This window comes from Dermochelys coriacea, chromosome 3 (genome assembly GCF_009764565.3).
Source record: "Dermochelys coriacea isolate rDerCor1 chromosome 3, rDerCor1.pri.v4, whole genome shotgun sequence".
NCBI lineage: Eukaryota > Metazoa > Chordata > Testudines > Dermochelyidae > Dermochelys > Dermochelys coriacea.
In genome coordinates this window covers 131,640,373-131,657,700 of record NC_050070.1, presented here as the reverse complement: position 1 = coordinate 131,657,700, position 17,328 = coordinate 131,640,373, and the positions used below count along the sequence as shown (strand labels likewise).

The following is a 17,328-nucleotide window of genomic DNA, read 5'->3' as shown; positions in this document are numbered from 1 at the left end:
GCTTTATTGCATTTCATTGCTACTGCTCATAACAATTAAGGGGCATAAGTGATGCCTCCATTTTATGGGACATACTTTAGATTTGTATTTAGCCATTCATGATACTGATGCTTATGCATAAAGTAAGTTTTTTTTTTAATCTTTATTCAATATTTTCTGTTTTTCCATATTGCAACTGCATTATCTTCATTCAGGCTGCTGATTTAAATTGATAGAATAGCTGCAGGTTTGGGTGTTTCTTTTAACTTGCTTTGGAAGGCTGCATAAGTATCAAATTTTAATCTTTTTGTTAGTATTTCAGTCCACATTATAAATTAAACTAGATGGTGGTCTGTACTAACCTCTGCATTTAATTCTCTTCCTCCCTCATCCTACTGGATAACATCACAGCTGTTCCTTAAATGAGACATCATTCTAAAGTTAACTTTACTGCTTTTTCTAATTTTTTATTAATTTTTTGTACTATTAAATACATACAATGATCAGAAAGATGGCAGGATAAAATACCTATATTTTGAAAGTTCAGAATTGTTCAAGTCTGTGCTAATTCTAAGTTACCTTCCCCCTACAATACAATTATAGCTTCCTAATATAGTCTACAACTCTGCTGGAGGGGAGGCGAGGAGCCAGCAAGGTACAGTAAAATAAGCAATAAAAACATTGTTTAAAGTGGATTTATTAAAGGTTTATTAATAGAAAATGTGACCAAGTACAATTTTTCTGTAAGAATTTTTAATAAAAAACATATCAAAGAAAGGGAGGAGCACTAACTCTCATCAGAGTACAGCAAGGAAAAAGCTATTGTGATGAGCAAATTTTTTGCAACACGTTCTACCAGCTGGTCCCAAAGCATACAATATGCAGTACACCAAAGGAGGAAAGGAAGACAGAGCACAGATCAAAGCAAATTATACATTTTTCATCTTTTTAGCAGAGATGTATAAGAATGCTCCTCCCAACATTGTGGAAAATTTCTTAAGGAGCTACAGCTATTGAAGTAAAGTTAAAGTTTATGCCTCCTGCTTGGATTTAAAGCCTTTATTGTGTAGCCAAATATTTCAACAAACAGAAAGCACTTAGACTTGAAGTTCTATTAGTACCTGTGAAATGCATGTTTAGTGTCGTCATTCATCAGTTTAAAATTTTTTTCCAAGGACTTAGTCTACAACAACAAATCTGCACTATTTTATACATCTGTAGAATTTGTGCTCAAGTTATAATTTTAATGCCAGATGAGTAACAGCTCCAACAAGAGTCATTTAGAAACATTAAACTGAACAGCAAAAGTTGTAAATATCCAGGCTCATAGAAATCTGGCAAAAATAAAAGGAGCAAACTTCTCAAGTTTTCTCCTGAACTGCAGAGTACTAATACAAGACCCATTTTATAGCTTTTTTTGGGGGGGGTGGGGAGGGGAAGGGAAGGGGTACATATCAAGAAGGAATGAAAGAAAAACTTCTGAAGTATTATAAGGCTATGCTACTAAATACACTTAACCCAAGTATGTGTGGCAATTTAGTATTTAAACAAACTTGAATGAGGTTTCATCTTAAGTTCATTTTATTACGAGAAGTGGGTATTTGTTTTGAACAAGGCTAGATTTTGAAATTAGTATTCCATTAGGCTCTACTGAATAACTTTTTACTGCTGTTGATACCAACCTATGTCTGTCTACAAAGCAAGCAATACAGGACTGCATCAATTTGTAGATTAAGTACTGGAAGAGTTGGAATTTTTTTTTTTTTTAAACAGATCATATAGGACAACATTCCCCAGAAAGAACCAGCACATTTCACAGTTTAACTGCCACTGTTAAAGATTACAAACTGTCAAATGTCAGCCCAAGGGAAACCTAGGGGAATTATAATCTATCTGGTAGAGACTACCCATCAAATGGCCTTCATATAGCTTTGGAATGGACTTTAAATAAAATGAGTCAGGTTTTGCCAGCTACTGCAAACAAACATTCTGGAAACCACTTACTGAGGTAAAAGTGAAAGGTCGTAAGCCTTCGGCATCAGAGAGACCATTCACTGGTTGTGCGTAAGGGGAATTAAGGCTTCAAGGCAAGGTAAACACAGTTGGAGTCAGTGTGTAAATCATGCTGCATTTCAGAGATGGCAGTTCAAATGACAGCTATAGTCTCAGTTTTCTATACTGAACACCAGCTAAGGATCATTCAAAAATAGAATGGGAAACCAGCTTTCCAAGTGCCCCATCTCCCCCACACCCCCAATTCTATTTCTATCTCAGGAGCAAACATCATCTGGATGTTGGACATCAAGGAGAACATATCCACAAGGGGAAACAGCACCAGAAACAAGATTGATTTGTCCTCAAGAGGAATGGCTGTTTTAAAAGAGTACAAAGAGCCTTATTGCTCTGCTTTGCCACAAATTGTATCAGTTTACTGTAACAAACTTAGGTGGTAGTCTCTACTCCTGGAGATACTGGTGTTTTATTCCAACATTTCTGCTAGCAGGAATTATGTACCATACCAAGGGAAGCAGAGGCCTTTGTAGGTTTGCATTTCCCTGAAGATTTTTTTTTTTTTTACTCTATAACCCAAAACAAGTAATATTCCCTTATGTTTTACAAATATTTCCCCAAAAACAGACTTTAATCCACCTCTTGAGTACAGCTGCAGTGCTACTTTAGACCAATTCTTGTGCCAAAACCCTTGCCCCGTCTCAGAAAACTATTGGTAGAGAAATTACTGACAAACTAAATATAAAATATACAAAGTTAATACAATTTTTAATATGCTTATTTTTCCATGCTTTTTTCATTATACAGTTACCTGAAGGAGGCATGACTGTTGTTTTGGTAGCTTATTTAGAGTAATACCACATTTTGATTTTTGTAGTGACCTATGGAATTGTTTGAGCCATGCTGGCTAGGTTGCTACTGAAAATAGAAACCTGTTCTTCATAGATTCATTTTTTTAAATATAGAGGTTTTGATTAGGGTGGGGTTTTTTTTGGTCCTTAATACATAAATTGGTAGAAAATTATTCCCCCCCAATACAGTAACTTGTAACAGACATTAAAAAAATCCAAAATGAGACCACACTTCTATCACTCGATCATTTTAAAATACAAAATTGCATCTGGTCTTATAAAAATGTTTATACAAAGCCAATATTGAGTTTGAAACTTTTTATTAAAAAACACAGATGCTAGTAACTTAACATATAAAGAGAAAGATACCCCTTTTTCTTTCCAAAAATTGATCTGAACTATTTTGGAGTATCTTTACCAGTTGTCTAGAAAATCAAAGCCAGTCTTCAAGATAACATTGCTTGTATTAATCTGTAAGAGAAACACAAAATTTAGATAAATTTAGCATTTTCTTTAAATCAACAGGATCAAATGAACTGACTGGCCCTTAGATCTAAACGAGTGTAAATAAAACTTTCAAAGCCCATAAATTAAGGCAGAGAGTCTACCACCATTTTACTTTCTTCCCCTGTACTCCTGCATGCTTGAAAAGCATCTGCACTGGAAAATACTAGACATACGTAACCCACATATGATTGAGGAGCAAAAAAAGGTATTTCCAATTATCAGAGTAATACTGTGTGTTCTACTGGTCAAAGGATTTCTTTATTCCTTCTTGCTAACTCACATTATGATTATTTTTCAGGACAGGAGGGAGGGGAGGGACATACATAACCCATCAACTGTACATTCTGATTCAAACAGATTACTTATGTAAGAACAACATTATCTACCCACATGCTTCCAAGTTCAGAAGGCCACTACTAAGAAATTTAATTGAAATCTTGCACACTTTCATACCACTGGAGTATGCCATCATAAAATGAATTTAGGGTTTATGAAAGTCAATTACCCTGGAGATGTCATCTTTTTACAGAACAGGTACAACAAAATTCCCCACACTGACTTCCCTGTTGATACACTGAAATTTTGACCAAGAAGAATCACTTTGGGGTCAAGATAATCATATTTGAACCAATTAGAAAAAAATACATTAAAATCCAACACAAGTTACTATGACAGAGTATATTACTGGCCATTAATACATACTTCTGCTACTATTTATTTGCAGGGAGAAGCCAAGAAACTCCCCCACCCCCTTTTCAAAAAAAGAAATAGCTTCCTAAACATTTTTCTTAAGTTTTGACAGTTTGATAAATATTGAGCAGGATGTGCAACTTTGACTTTTGTGGCCTCACATCAGCTCCCTACAAATTTCACAAATAAAATGGCTTATCTCTGATCTGTTGTAAGGAATGAGGCTGTAAACCAAGTACCTTCACTACCTGAGGTGTATAGTGATGCACCACAAACAAATACTAGAATGTATTAGTGCATAGCCCCTTGAGGCAAGCTGTAGCAAGCAATGAAATAAGCACTTAAGACGTTCATTACCATATTTACACTCCAGTTTGCCATCTCAATCTCATGCAAGTCTCCTCTGCCACCCACAGCACACACATATCTTTGGGATTATAGACCGATGGTGGATGGCCACCTGGAAGAGCAGGGGCTGGGGATGAGGTGGACTTAGGCCATGTGCAAGGCCTCAGAACCCAGTGTCTCTGCACCAACAGTGCCATGAAGAGCCCTTCATGCAGACACCCCAGCAGAGACACTTGGCTTTTCCAACACTGCTGCCTTTGTGCACCCAGAAGAAAAGGCAGCAGTGTCAGAGAAGCTCTTCCAGTACCTTGATGCAGACACAATAGGCTCCTCTATCAAACCAGCTTCTGAGCACAGCCCTGGTTCCCATCACCCAAGCATTTGCCCAGGAGCTTCTTTTCTCCCAGCCTCCTTGCATGCCTCCCCCATGACCTCTTAAAACCCCATCTCTTCCCCAGAGCATACCCCCATAACTCCTGTTTGCCCAGCCTGCCTCCCTGGCTCTACAGGGTCATATGCAGAGCACAGCAAGTGAGTCATGTTTGGCAAATAGACTCCCACAAAAATTCATGAATTTCCCCACCTTGTTTTTCAGACTTGCTTTAAGTCAGTGAGCCAGTCCGGTTGCATCAAAAAACTGTAGTAGCTGATAGACCTGAGCAATTATCTAATTTTGGCTCTCCAAAATAGCTGTTTAAATGTAAAGCTTCAAAAGTGGCCTACATCTGAGCTATTATCAGAATGCAAGGTTATGAAGTTTGGAGTTTGTGGGAACTGTGATTCTTTAGCTAAAAAAACCCCTAAAGAAACAAGAGAAAACAGGGTGGAATTTCAAGAAGTGAGGGTTTTTACACAGAAAATTCAATTGTCTTCTGAACAGTTATTGTGTCAAATTAAGAGTCTACAGTCAATAATTATAAAGGCAAAATGGCGGTTTTAATCCTGCTTTAAGTGCAAATCTCAATGCAACCTTAATTACTGAATTGTTACTAATACTTCCTTAGTGTATTTTTTAAAGAAAACTTTTCAGTGCCAAAATAATTTGTTACAGTATTTGTTATATAAAATTTTATATGTAATATTTATTTGAGGGCCTTCTGCCTTAAAGGATTCAAAATTCATTACAATGGTGGTTGAAGTGATTCCTGTACAGTAAAACTTGTATATCTGTTCGTAAAGTAGCTACCTCCAGGAGACATCACCACACACTACACAAGCAGGAAGAGGGGGAGGCCTTTCCTAGTATTTGGTTTTTAAACTACATATTTCTTTCCTTCCTCTCCCCATTACTTAGGTTGGATGCTGACCAAAATCATATCCTGTTGTGCCTTTCCTTTTCTCAGATGAGCAGCTGCTTTTCAAATAGTTCCTAACAGGCAGCTGAGTTGCTTTCAAGATGGCTTTTGAGTTGAAAAGGCTGTTATTAACTTGCTCTACTCCTGCTTTAGCCTTTTCAACAGAACACATTTGAAAGCAGCCCCACTGGGGAAGTGACTGCTGGGCAGCACAAGGAGGGGGAAAGCTTTAAAAACAAATCTAGCTGCTGCAACTCTCTCTCGATTATGCTGCCTTTAGTTTAGAGAACTTCCCTTGTTCACCCAAGTACCTCTAATTTATAGTTTCAATTGGAAAAGCTTTAAACTACAGGAGTATTAAATGAGTGTGAGACTTGCTATTCCAAGTGAAAAATAACCCTAAATGTTCCTTTGTTTCAACTGGGTATGGTATCCTCTCATTTACCGTCCTAACTGTTGTGTAGTTTGTCTTTAATCAGCTGCTGTGTTCTATTCAGAAAGGGTTGCCATTTCAGAGGTGAACTGGTTGAGTGTTTACTGGAGAAGAGGCATTATGTAACTATATGATATTAGGTATTCCTATATTAAAAATACCCATTCCAGAAATAGACAAATTAGTGCATTGGTTGAATGAATTTCTTCAATCTGCTGCATTAAAAAAAAAAAAAAAAAAAAGACAACAAGCTTAGCTAGAGTTTAGTGCTCCACAGAATCCCTAATCATCTTGAGTGACCTCGTTGGACTTGTGTTACATACTCTCAAAAATTCAAGATAACGGATTAAATAGTGGTCCTTACCTGTCCAAATGTCTGTGGGTCTGAAAGCATCGTGCCATTGGCATCTTCATTTTTTGACCCTGCAGATGCCAGTTGCTCCGGTTGTTCAGGAAGAAAGATGTCATCTAGAGTGCTAGTGGAGGGCTGACTGGGTCGAGGTTTCTCCCATTCTAGGGATGTGTCAGGAAGGCTTGGGGTGACAATTTTTTCTTGTTTAGCTATGTTGGACTTCTCAGATTTAGTTGTCTCTCTTGGAGCAGACTCTTGCCTGTAATATGCTGGAAGGGACTTCTCTCCTTTCTCCATGGATTTGATCTGGCTGGGGGTCAACGACTGGAACTCAGACTGTTCGCCTTCAACCTTTGAGCGCTCTGCATTTATCTTCCAGAAGGATGACTCTTCTTCCTTCCTTGCTGATATTAGCCCATCAGAGCTAGGTACCTTATTACCCTGAGAAGATTTGGGGGCCTGGACACTGGGAGCTGCTTTGACTAGTTGCCTCTGTTCATTTTGTGAACCTTGTTCTTGTATAGACAGAGAAGCAACACTGAATTCCATCTGACTCTGTAGGGATTAAAGGAAAAAAAGCAATGTATTTCAAATCTCTTCACAAAGGCAAAAATAATTACATTATGATTGAGATCAGAAGTGTGTAATTGGTGATTTAAGTTACTACAAGGATGGTGCGTGTATATATACATGTGTTAACATTTGCACCTATGCCAAAGGGCTTTTAGGACAGGACCAACCAACAGAAAGGCAGTTTTCTTCCAAGCTTCTACACCCCTGAACTACTGAATGAAGAATCTGACAGAATTAAGTCTTATAACTCCTTTGCAGACCACACACTAGAGAAGAGGTAATCACATACATTTGAGCAATCTGATTCTGTCCAAGACTAGACAGTGGCTAATGGATATATGTTTAGAAAGGCATAGAAAGTACCTTTAATAGGACTTCTAAGCTGAGAAACTTTATAATGTGTATCAGGCAAACAAGTTTCCATTACCTTCTTTGAAGGTCCAATAATGGGTTAGACATTACAACTTCATCTAATTCAAAAACAGTGGGACATATTTATTTAACTATATATGCTAATTAAATAGTAACAGGCATTCTATCAGTTCATTGTCTGTTTTTAAAATTAAGAGCAACAGCTTTATAAAAAGCAACAAATATACACTTTTTTCCGAGTTACAACATTTTGTAACTTTGTGGTTATATTGTTTTGTACTACTACCCTCAGTGTAATTAATTCCCAAGAGATCTCATTTTATCAATGGATAAAGAAAACACAGCTCTAGTTGACGTAACCAGTGATCTTTTCAAAAATAGTATAAAGATGGTCAGTAGTGATTTGACTTTGAAAAGCAACAATCACATTAGTTACTTTACTTTCGAGTAGTTTGTTATTACTGTAATATGTTGCTGGTACCCCGACAGTACTCCAGAGGGCACAAATAATTTGAGAGAGACAATTTATATTTTGTAGAAAACTGGTTTTATAAAACTTACACATTAAAATGTTTTCATGTCATGTTTCAGTGAACATGTTTTTACTTAAACATTTCTTTGCAGTGCTATGATCCAGAACACAACAGTACCGTAATGAGTGTCAGAAAGGAAAACAAGTCTAGTTACATTTTCCAATGCAAACAGTAAACAAACAGCAAGAACGGTGAAAAGTAAGTTAGATTTATAAAATCATTATAAACCTAACACTACATGGTCTTAATGGGAAATGTAAGGAGTTTTGTAAAATGAGTTTTTAGAGGAGCATGGATAGTATCCCTCTTCTAACACGAACCTTCTGTGACAAATCTGCTAAGCATTAGACTAAGACTTCTACCAACCCCTGCCCCACTGCACATTTGCTGCCTTCTGGCCAGACAGGTAGAGAAAGCAGATTCAGAAACTCCATGAAAAGACCATGAACCAGGAAGTGACTGGACACTTTTGGGAAGCAGCAGCAGCATGGCTATCCATGAGCTGCAGGGAACGGACATACAGGGTGAAACCCAGAGGGAACCACAGCCAGAGTAAGGCCTGGTCTACACAACAAAGATAGGTTGACAGTCACTTTGCATTGATCTAGTTGTGCATGGGTCTGCATTCAAATTTGTCTCCTACCATTGTCAGTGCCCAGTTATGACAACGTAGTAACACCACCTCCCCGAACAATGTTGAGTCATGCTTGGCACAGTGCAGGGATAGACACTGCGTGACCTATACTGACCCTAACAGCCCTCCAGCAACTGTCCCATAATGCCCAACATTGAACACTCTCGTCACAATTGTGAACTCCACTGCCCAGGGGGTCACAGAGATGGGAAGGCCCACTCTCTTGCTTTAAAAACCCTACGAATTTTTGAAATGCCCTTCCCTGATTGGTGAGCACGCTTAGTAGCTCTTCATTGTTGCATGCAATTGCCCAACCTACCATGCTGCATGCATGCTCTTGCTGGAGTAGAAAGGAGAGATATCGGATCTCTTGGGCCTGTGGGGAGAAGAGGTTGTGCAGGCACAGTCACGGAGCAGCTGTAGAAATGGGAATGTCTATGAGCAGATTGTGTGAGGGATGCAGGCAAACAGGTATGACAGGGACCAGCAGCAGTGCCAAGTAAAAGCAAAGAAACTGCAACAGGCATACCAGAAGGCCAGGGAGGCCAACATTCAATTTGATGCCAAGTTGCAGATCTGAAGCTTCTACAATTAGCTGCATTCCATTGGCAGACACCCCCACCAGCACCCTACAGACCAATGGGGATACCTTGGTGGAGCTTGAAATATTCTGCCATGAATAGTGAGGCAGTGGTGGAGGAGGATGGATGACATGTGACCAGGGGGAAAGAGGGATCCAGCTATGCTGTGAGCCAGGATCTGTTCCAGACTCCACTGCAGTCCAGTCAGTCCCTGAAGCTGAGCAGGAGCAAGCCCGATGCACAGGAAGGAACTTCAGATAGTGTGTGAATACATTTCCCATTACAAGTTTAGATGTACAGATGGTGCCAGACCCCAACACAGCAGGACACAGGTAGCAACTTTTCATTAATTTACTTGTACTAGAAAAGGTAGAGTTGGTATCTGCTTTTCATTTCCTGTAGAGTTAGAGAGGGGGGCTGTGCAGAGTAGTTTGTTTATGTACACAGCGATGTCCCTTGAATCCTCTTAAGAGATCTTGATGAAATTTTCATGGAGGAACTCTGCAATCATGGTTTCTAGGGGTGAAAGCCTTATTTCTTCCTCCATGGTAGGACATTTCCCCATGCCAGTCAGTGATAACTGCAATGGTGCCTGACAAAGCTAATGAACGAGCAGCATATGGGCCAGAGTGGCGTCAGGATGCCACAAGCAGCTGTGCTCTGTGTCTTTGTTACCTCAAGATATCAGCTAAAATCAGCACTGCCTGTGGAAAAGAGTGCCAATATTCAGAGCCACTGCCCTATGCTTGTACCCCATGGAAGTAGGGGCTGAAATTTGACTCTTTCATGCAGTTGAACAATTCCCTTCTCTTCCCCTCCCCCATCCCCCCAAATTCCTCCTGCTAGGCCATATTCACTACGGCTAGGACTGGAGAGCTGCACTGTGCACAGGTGCTCCAAAGTTGAAATGTCAGAAAGCATGTCTTGTTTAAAACCTCAGGGGAGCAAGGCAAGGGAGTTCTGAATCTTAACTTTTGCTTTCCGTTGTGACTATAAATACGATACCTCTGTGTGTTTTATCTGTAGCAGCCACTGCTGTGGCTTTCTGGGGTTCCCCCTCCTCACATGCAGAACACCTGAACCAGATAAGGAGAAGGATGAGGACAGTGAACAGATTCACCTGGAGGGTGAATACTACGGACAGTATGGAGAAGGAAAAAAAGAGTGGAAAAGAGAGAGGCCGAAGAGGCCTTCCAGTAAAAGGAAAGGGAAATGTAAATGGCGCTTCTCCAGCGGCACAGATGCTACAGACTCTTGCTGATCTATAGATTTAACAATCACGGGCTCACCTGCCTTTGCAGTCAATGGAGAACTCGATTTTAGCACTTCCCTATACACCCAACATACCATGCGGCATCAGGCAGCATCCCTACCCCTACCACTCCACATTCAGGACAGTAAGGACAACCACATCTTCACTTACACTGACCTGTGAAAGCCACACTTGCTTTATGTGCAGCCAAAATGAACGGAAATGGATATGAATGTTCTTTCCCCTTAAGTTCTGTTCATTAATTCATTTGAGTTTTTATTGTTTTTTATTGCATTGGTTTTGGTACACAATGAAAATCTATTTTTTGGTAAATAATTCATCTTTATTACTTCAAAACATACGTGCAGAATGCCTAGCACTACTGAAAGTGTCACTGATCCTACGAGTTCCGTGGGCAAACAGTGTAATAATCATAGATGTACAGCAAGCACTGAAAAATTAATAGGTGCATTGATAGTGTTATATTCATAGATGTGCACCAAGCATCACACAATTCCTAACAGCCCCCAAAACTTTTGGGCACATAGAGCACAGTCCATCACATCATATTACTGTTTCTAATTGTTAAAGTTCTCTTTTAAGGCCTCCCTCAGCCACATAGCTCCATGTTGAGCTCTTCTAATCACTCTTGTGTCTGGCTCTTTGAACTCAAACAGCCACTTGACCTCTGCCTTCCACTCTAACAGCAGCTTTTCCTCCTTTGATGTAGGATACAGCAGGCAGCTATAACCATTGGGGTATTTTTCTCACTGAGATCCAATCTTGTAAGCAAACACCACCAGCTTCCCTTCAATCTAATCTACCAAAAGTGTATTCAACTGTTATTCTGCAGCTGCTGAGCTGGTAGTTGAATCTTTCCTTGGTGCTGTCAAAGTGGCAAGCATATGGCTTCATGAGCCAGGTGAGTAAGGGGTATCCTAGGTCCCCCAGGATCATTATTAGCATTTCAACATCCCCAACAGTAATCCACCAGTTGGGAAAGAAAGTCCCTGCTTGCAGCTTTCTAAACAGTCCTGTGTTCTTAAAGGTGTGAGTGTCACACACCTTCCCTAACCAGCCAACACTGATACCGGTGAAGTGTGCCCAGTGAGCCACACTTGCATAACCATAGAAAAGTAGCCCTTTTTGTTGATGTACTGTGGCAAGGCGGGCTGGTGTCAAAATAAGAATATTTGCGGCTGTGACAGGTTCAGTCACAGAGATCCTCTTAAGACTATCACCTGGCATGCTGAAATTACCTCCAAGTCCGTTTTCCCTGACAGCTTGGGACTTCCAGAACCCTGCCTTGTTGAGCCAGACACGCTAGCCTGCTGCAACACAGACCCAGGGTCTGGGCCACGCCCCCAAAGCTGCAGGCTTTAAGTGAAAACATCTCTGCAGGAGACCTGACTCCAGCAACCAGAAACCCAGCTCTCAATGGGAGCCAAATCCCAAATAAATCCGTTTTACTCTGTTTAAAGCTTATACAGGGTAAAATCATAAATTATCCGCCCTCTATAACCCTGATAGAGAGAGATGCACAGCTGTTTGCTCTCCCAGGTATTAATCATTTATTCTGGGTTCATTAATAAACAAAAGTTATTTTATTCAGTATAAAAAGTAGGATTCGAGTGGTTTCAAGTAATAAGGCATCTACTGCTCCATTGCAGTTGCTGCAAATCCATCCACCACGTCCTACGCATTGCTGAGAGTCACGTCCTGCATAGCAGGAGACAATTGAGGCTCTGCACAATTGCACGACAATGGACTACACAATGTATTTTCCAACTCCAAAATGATTTCCCACTGACAGGTAGCAATCCAACACTGCAAGTTCCCCAGGGTAATCGCCTCCCACTTTTCAACCATCAGTGCAGCTCTCATTCTTGTTTTCCCTGCCCTGGACAGCTGGGGTGTGCTAAGTACACAGATCCAGGAATGTAGCCTTGCGCATCCAAAAGTTCTACAGCTGCTGCTCTTCATCTCAACCCTGCATTACAATGCAATCCCACCAGTCAGTGCTTATTTCTTAAGCCCAGAAGTGATGCTCCATCATCTGCAGCTGCTCCGTGAACACTAACAACCACCTTGAACTGATTCTCACTATGTTCCACAGCAATATGTCCTTCACAAAGTTGTCCTGTGGCTCTTCCTACTGCTTTGCAAACACTGGAGGATTGTGTGTCCTGTGTTTGCAACACTCATGACAATAGTGCAGAGCTGTGCGGGCTCAATGCTTCTGTCAGAGATGGCAGACAGCAAACAGTGCCATGCAGGTTTGTGGGATTTAAAAAAAAAAAAAAAGACAAAAATTACAGGGTGGAAACTGTTACATGCTGAGAAGTTGTCCCCTTGCTCCCAGTCATACCTGCATGACTCATTTCTGCCCCACCACACATTGCCAACATTTCCCAAAATACAGCATGCTTGATGATGGCGAGTTGTACACTGATGGTACATTGCACTGTGCATCAACACAAGCACTCCCGGTGAATACGCACAGCACCAGCACAGCCTGCCAAGAATACACATGCCTGAGAGATATACTAACTGCAGTGGCTTTATGCCAACATAACTTGCGTTGACCAAAGTTTGTAGTGTAGATATGGCCTAGGCTGCATCAGAAGCCAGAGAACTGCTGTGGAGCAGGGTGTTGAAAATGCAGCCAGGACCATGTCTGTGTAGGATATATGGGCAAGAGCAGAAGCTGGTACAAAGATCTCCCAATGAGGGATATGCGAACAACTGATCCTGGCCTGGAAACGTGCAAGCTCCTATTTGCTCTGAAGAGAGACTGGACTGGAGAGGGCACCTCAGGCACTAGCCCTGAAGAGCTAGCTAACCCTCGACTGGACTGCCCCAGAGGCCAAAACAAGAACCGCTATTGCTTACTGTGACCCATCAGGGCTAGTGCCTACAAGGTCTAGCAGCTGAAGTGCCTTCAGCCCTTTACACCTGGCACACTACTGATAACCTAAAGCAGAGGTGGGCAAACTATGGACCGCGGGCCATATCTGGCTCATGGGATCATCCTGCCTGGCCCCTGAGCTCCCAGCCCTTCCCCTGCAGTCTCAGCTCACCGTACCGTCAGCGCTCTGGGTGGCTGGCTGCAAGCTCCTGCCAGGCAGCATGTCTGCGAGAGCCACCGGCCTGCCTACGTGCTCTAGACTGCCTGGCAGCATGGAGAGTGGGGGGGTTGGATAAGGGGCAGGGGGCAGTGGGATAGGCATGGGAGTCCCAGGGGGCCTGTCAGGGGGCAGGGGTGTGGATAGGGGTCGGAACAGTCAGGGGACAGGCAGTGGGGGGGGGCGGTTAGGGGACAAGGAGAAGGGGGGGTTGAGGGGGTTCTGAGGGGGGCAGTCAGGAGGCGGGAAGTGGCAGTGGCCAGATATGGGGCAGTGGCCAGGCTGTTTGGGGAGGCACAGCCTTCCCTACCCAGCCCTCCATAGTGTTTCGGAATCCTGATGTGGCCCTCAGGCCAAAAAGTTTGCCCACCCCTGACTTAAAGGTTTGGTGTACCACAGCACTGAGCAGCTATTCCAATTAAATTTAACTAAAAATAGTGAAGTCTTACTTTTGAAGCTCACTAAAGATTATATGCATTAACATTATTCCCATTTCACTTCACTTGTCAGTCCATCTTTTTAAATACGTGAGATGGTGTCCTCAGGCACAAATATAATCCCATAAAATCTCATTTTCACTGACGATGGGTTGGGACCCAATTCTGCACTCCTTGTACACATGAAACTTTCCTGGAGTTCCAAGGGAGAGTGTGTTCATCTTGCATTTCTTGCACACCCAACTCCTATTTTACAGATATATGTAAAATTAGAAGTGTGAATCTTAACTTTGGAGCTAATTGTCATAGTGCACATTTTGCTTTGCACTGGTCAGCAGTCTGCTACACATAACTGATTCATGGATTAGCATCTGAACTCTCCAGAGAATTGGATTAATTTAGTGGCTTTGCACATCCTACACAATTTATATGCAGGAGAGCAACACGTAAACGGATAGCCTCAGTCTTGTAGTTCCACGATTAATGTATGGAGTGCTCTGTGTTATCAAATGATGCAGAACACAACCAACATGGGACTAATTATAAAACAGTCACCATGGGTGAGAGAGAGTGAAAGGACAAACTGCTCTGATCATGCCACTTGAACAAATCTCTCAATAAAAAAGCAAAAGAACAAAAAAAGCTTACAATGCTTCAAAAGTTTTTGTGTGTTTTTTTTTTTAAAGGCACATCAGTGTGTGATTAGTAAAAGATTTCCCCCCATTATTAGTAAAGGTAAAAGCTGCAGAAGCAGATTGTTACTGCTATAGCACTGAGGATATTCACCTTGTGTGCCACTACAAAGATACTTAGGAATACTGTCCTGGAGAGATTTTACAATCCTGAATCCCAGGTTCATGCTTTATGATTTTGTTTTGTATAGTAATAATTTGTTTCCACCACATACTCTTGTTTCTAGTTAACTCTCCATTCTTTCTTAACTAAACCTTCTTTTGTTTTACTGTAAGTACTCACAAGTGCTGAGAGATTTTACAGGAGTGGTGATTTAAGGTAAAACTAGTAAACTGAGGTACACTGCACTGAGGGCAGAGGATCTGCAATTTCAGTGAGTAACCTGTGTCAGGAGCTGGATATCACAGGGGACTGATTCAATGAGACTCCGGGACTGGGTTGCACCTATTGTAAAGCTGCAAGGTGAAGACAGGACTGGCATAGCCCAGAGGAGAGCGCTTGAATGGCTATAAGGATGGTGGTGTTAGGGAGCTGATTCACAGGCAAGACTCTCTCATGCTCGAGGCAGGAGGTGGTAACATGACACACAGTCCTGCATACCCCAAGAACTGTCACACTCTTCTTCTTTCAAGTTTCAGGAGATCAGGTTTCTGGTTCAAAACCCATCACTTTGAAAACCAGAACAAAGGTTATAGAAGGATAAAAAAAAAAAAACAAAAAAACCCAAGACTATTTTCCAACTATGCATTTTGCAATTTAGCCATCTCTGAACATTCTGAGTCAGAGGCATCAACTAAACTGGTGGCCAGTATAATCTAGCCCTGCCAATCCTGTAATGCAAACATTATGACTAGGGGCCCTACCAAATTCACAGTCCATTTTGGTCAATTTTATGGTCATGGGATTTTAAAAAATAATAAATTTCACTGTTTCAGATATTTAAATCTGAAATTCCATGGTACTGTAACCATGGGGATCCTGACCCAAAATGGGGTGGGGGGAGTCGCAAGGCTATTGTAGGGGGGCTGTGGTACTGCCACCCTTACTTCTGTGCTGCTGCTGGTGGCAGAGCTGCCTTCAGAGCTGGACTCCCAGCTAGCAGTCGAGGGAGGTTCCCAGAAATAGGTCTGACCCAGCCTCGGGAGCAGCCCGTGCAGAGGAAGAGGAAGTCCTGTCCCTCCCCATCCCATCTGGGACTAGCAGCTGGAGCCCAGCACGCAGTAGGAGCCACCAGCTGGGGCGCCCTCAGCCCTTCCCCTCCTCGGCTCCAGACCCAGCGCTTGGTAATTCAAGGGGCCTTGGCCTGGTTGTGTGTGTGGGGGAGATTGACCACAGCATCACCCTGACCATGGGGCACTGGTGGTCACCCACTTACCAGGCCATCCCTGCCCTCCCTCCATCCCATGCCACCCTCACTTCTGTGCTGCTGCTGGCAGCAATGCTGCCTTCAGAGCTCGACTTCCCACCAGCAGCCACTGCTCTCCAGCTGCCCAACTCTGTAAAATCTGGTCTTGGGGGAGATCAGATTTTTACGGTCCATGACGCATTCTTCACAGCTGTGAATTTGGTAGGGCTCTAATCATGGCTAAGGCTAATATTTAGTCAGGTTTTTTTTTTTGTAAAAGTCATGGACAGGTCACAGGCAATAAATAAAAATTCACAGCCCATGACCTGCCCATGACTTCTACCAAAAACACCAGTGACTAAAATTCTACTTCTGGGGTCCCGCTGCTCAGGGGGACTCCTAATGGGGGGGCCCTTCTCCAGTGCTGAGGGTTGACTGCCCCCTGGCTGCTGCTCCCAGGGACCACTTTAGTCGCCCGGGGACCGCTCTCCAGACGGCCTCCAGATGGTCCGCAGGGAACACCGCTGCTTGGGCATTCTCCAGAGCTGGGCGCCACAGAGCCAGCTGCTTGGGGCCACCCAGCAGTGGCTGTTGTGGCTGGCCCCGGGGCCACCCCGGGACCGTTGCTCAGATGCTCCCTGGGGCCGCCCCCAGGACCACTGCTTGGGCGGTCCCCAGAGCCAGCTGTCGGTGGCCTCCTGAGCAGCAGCTGGTGCGGCTGGCCCTGGGTTGCTCCAGCAGCAGCCGGCGTGGCTGGCTGTGGGGCACCCGAACAGCTGGCCCTAGGGCCACCTGCTCCGGGAGCCCTGAAGTCAGCCACACCAGCTGCTACAGAAGTCACGGAGGTTGTGGAAGTCATGGAATCCATGACTTCCACAACCTCCATGAAAGAATCACAGCCTTAATCATGACAGATGGCTCTTACCTATCTACTACAGGAAACTTGATTGAAGTAATCTGTAAAAGGGGACACTATGTTTGCCTTTCTTAGTTTTGCAAGACAGACCTACTATGCATTTAGGTTTGTGTTAAACACTTTGGAGGCCAAGCTATTCTCAACAAGATGTTTTTACAAAGAAGGACTGGCATAAGTAAAGTTATTATGCTAAGGGCCATCTTTCTTTCTTCTAGTAAACATTGCAGGATATTAGGAAATCTAGCTTCAGAGAAGAAAGGGTTATGCTTAAGGCACAGGTTTCAGAGTATCAGCCGTGTTAGTCTGTATTCGCAAAAAAGAAAAGGAGTACTTGTGGCACCAAATAATTAATTTTGTTAGTCTCTAAGGTGCCACAAGTACTCCTTTTCTTTTTTGCTTAAG

General features: G+C 42.6%; 1 protein-coding gene across 1 annotated transcript in view; it reads right to left on the bottom strand.

The window, feature by feature from the left end:
* Positions 1-660: 660 nt before the first annotated feature.
* Positions 661-17,328, bottom strand: part of C3H1orf198 (chromosome 3 C1orf198 homolog) — a 40,141-nt gene continuing 23,473 nt past the window's right edge. Inside the window, exons 3-4 of the mRNA XM_038397015.2 lie at positions 6,478-7,020; positions 661-3,311 (exon numbers count right to left, since the gene is read on the bottom strand). Of these exons, the coding sequence (XP_038252943.1) occupies positions 3,255-3,311; positions 6,478-7,020 (600 nt within the window). The 3' untranslated portion in view covers positions 661-3,254. The remainder of the gene's footprint in view (positions 3,312-6,477; positions 7,021-17,328) is intronic.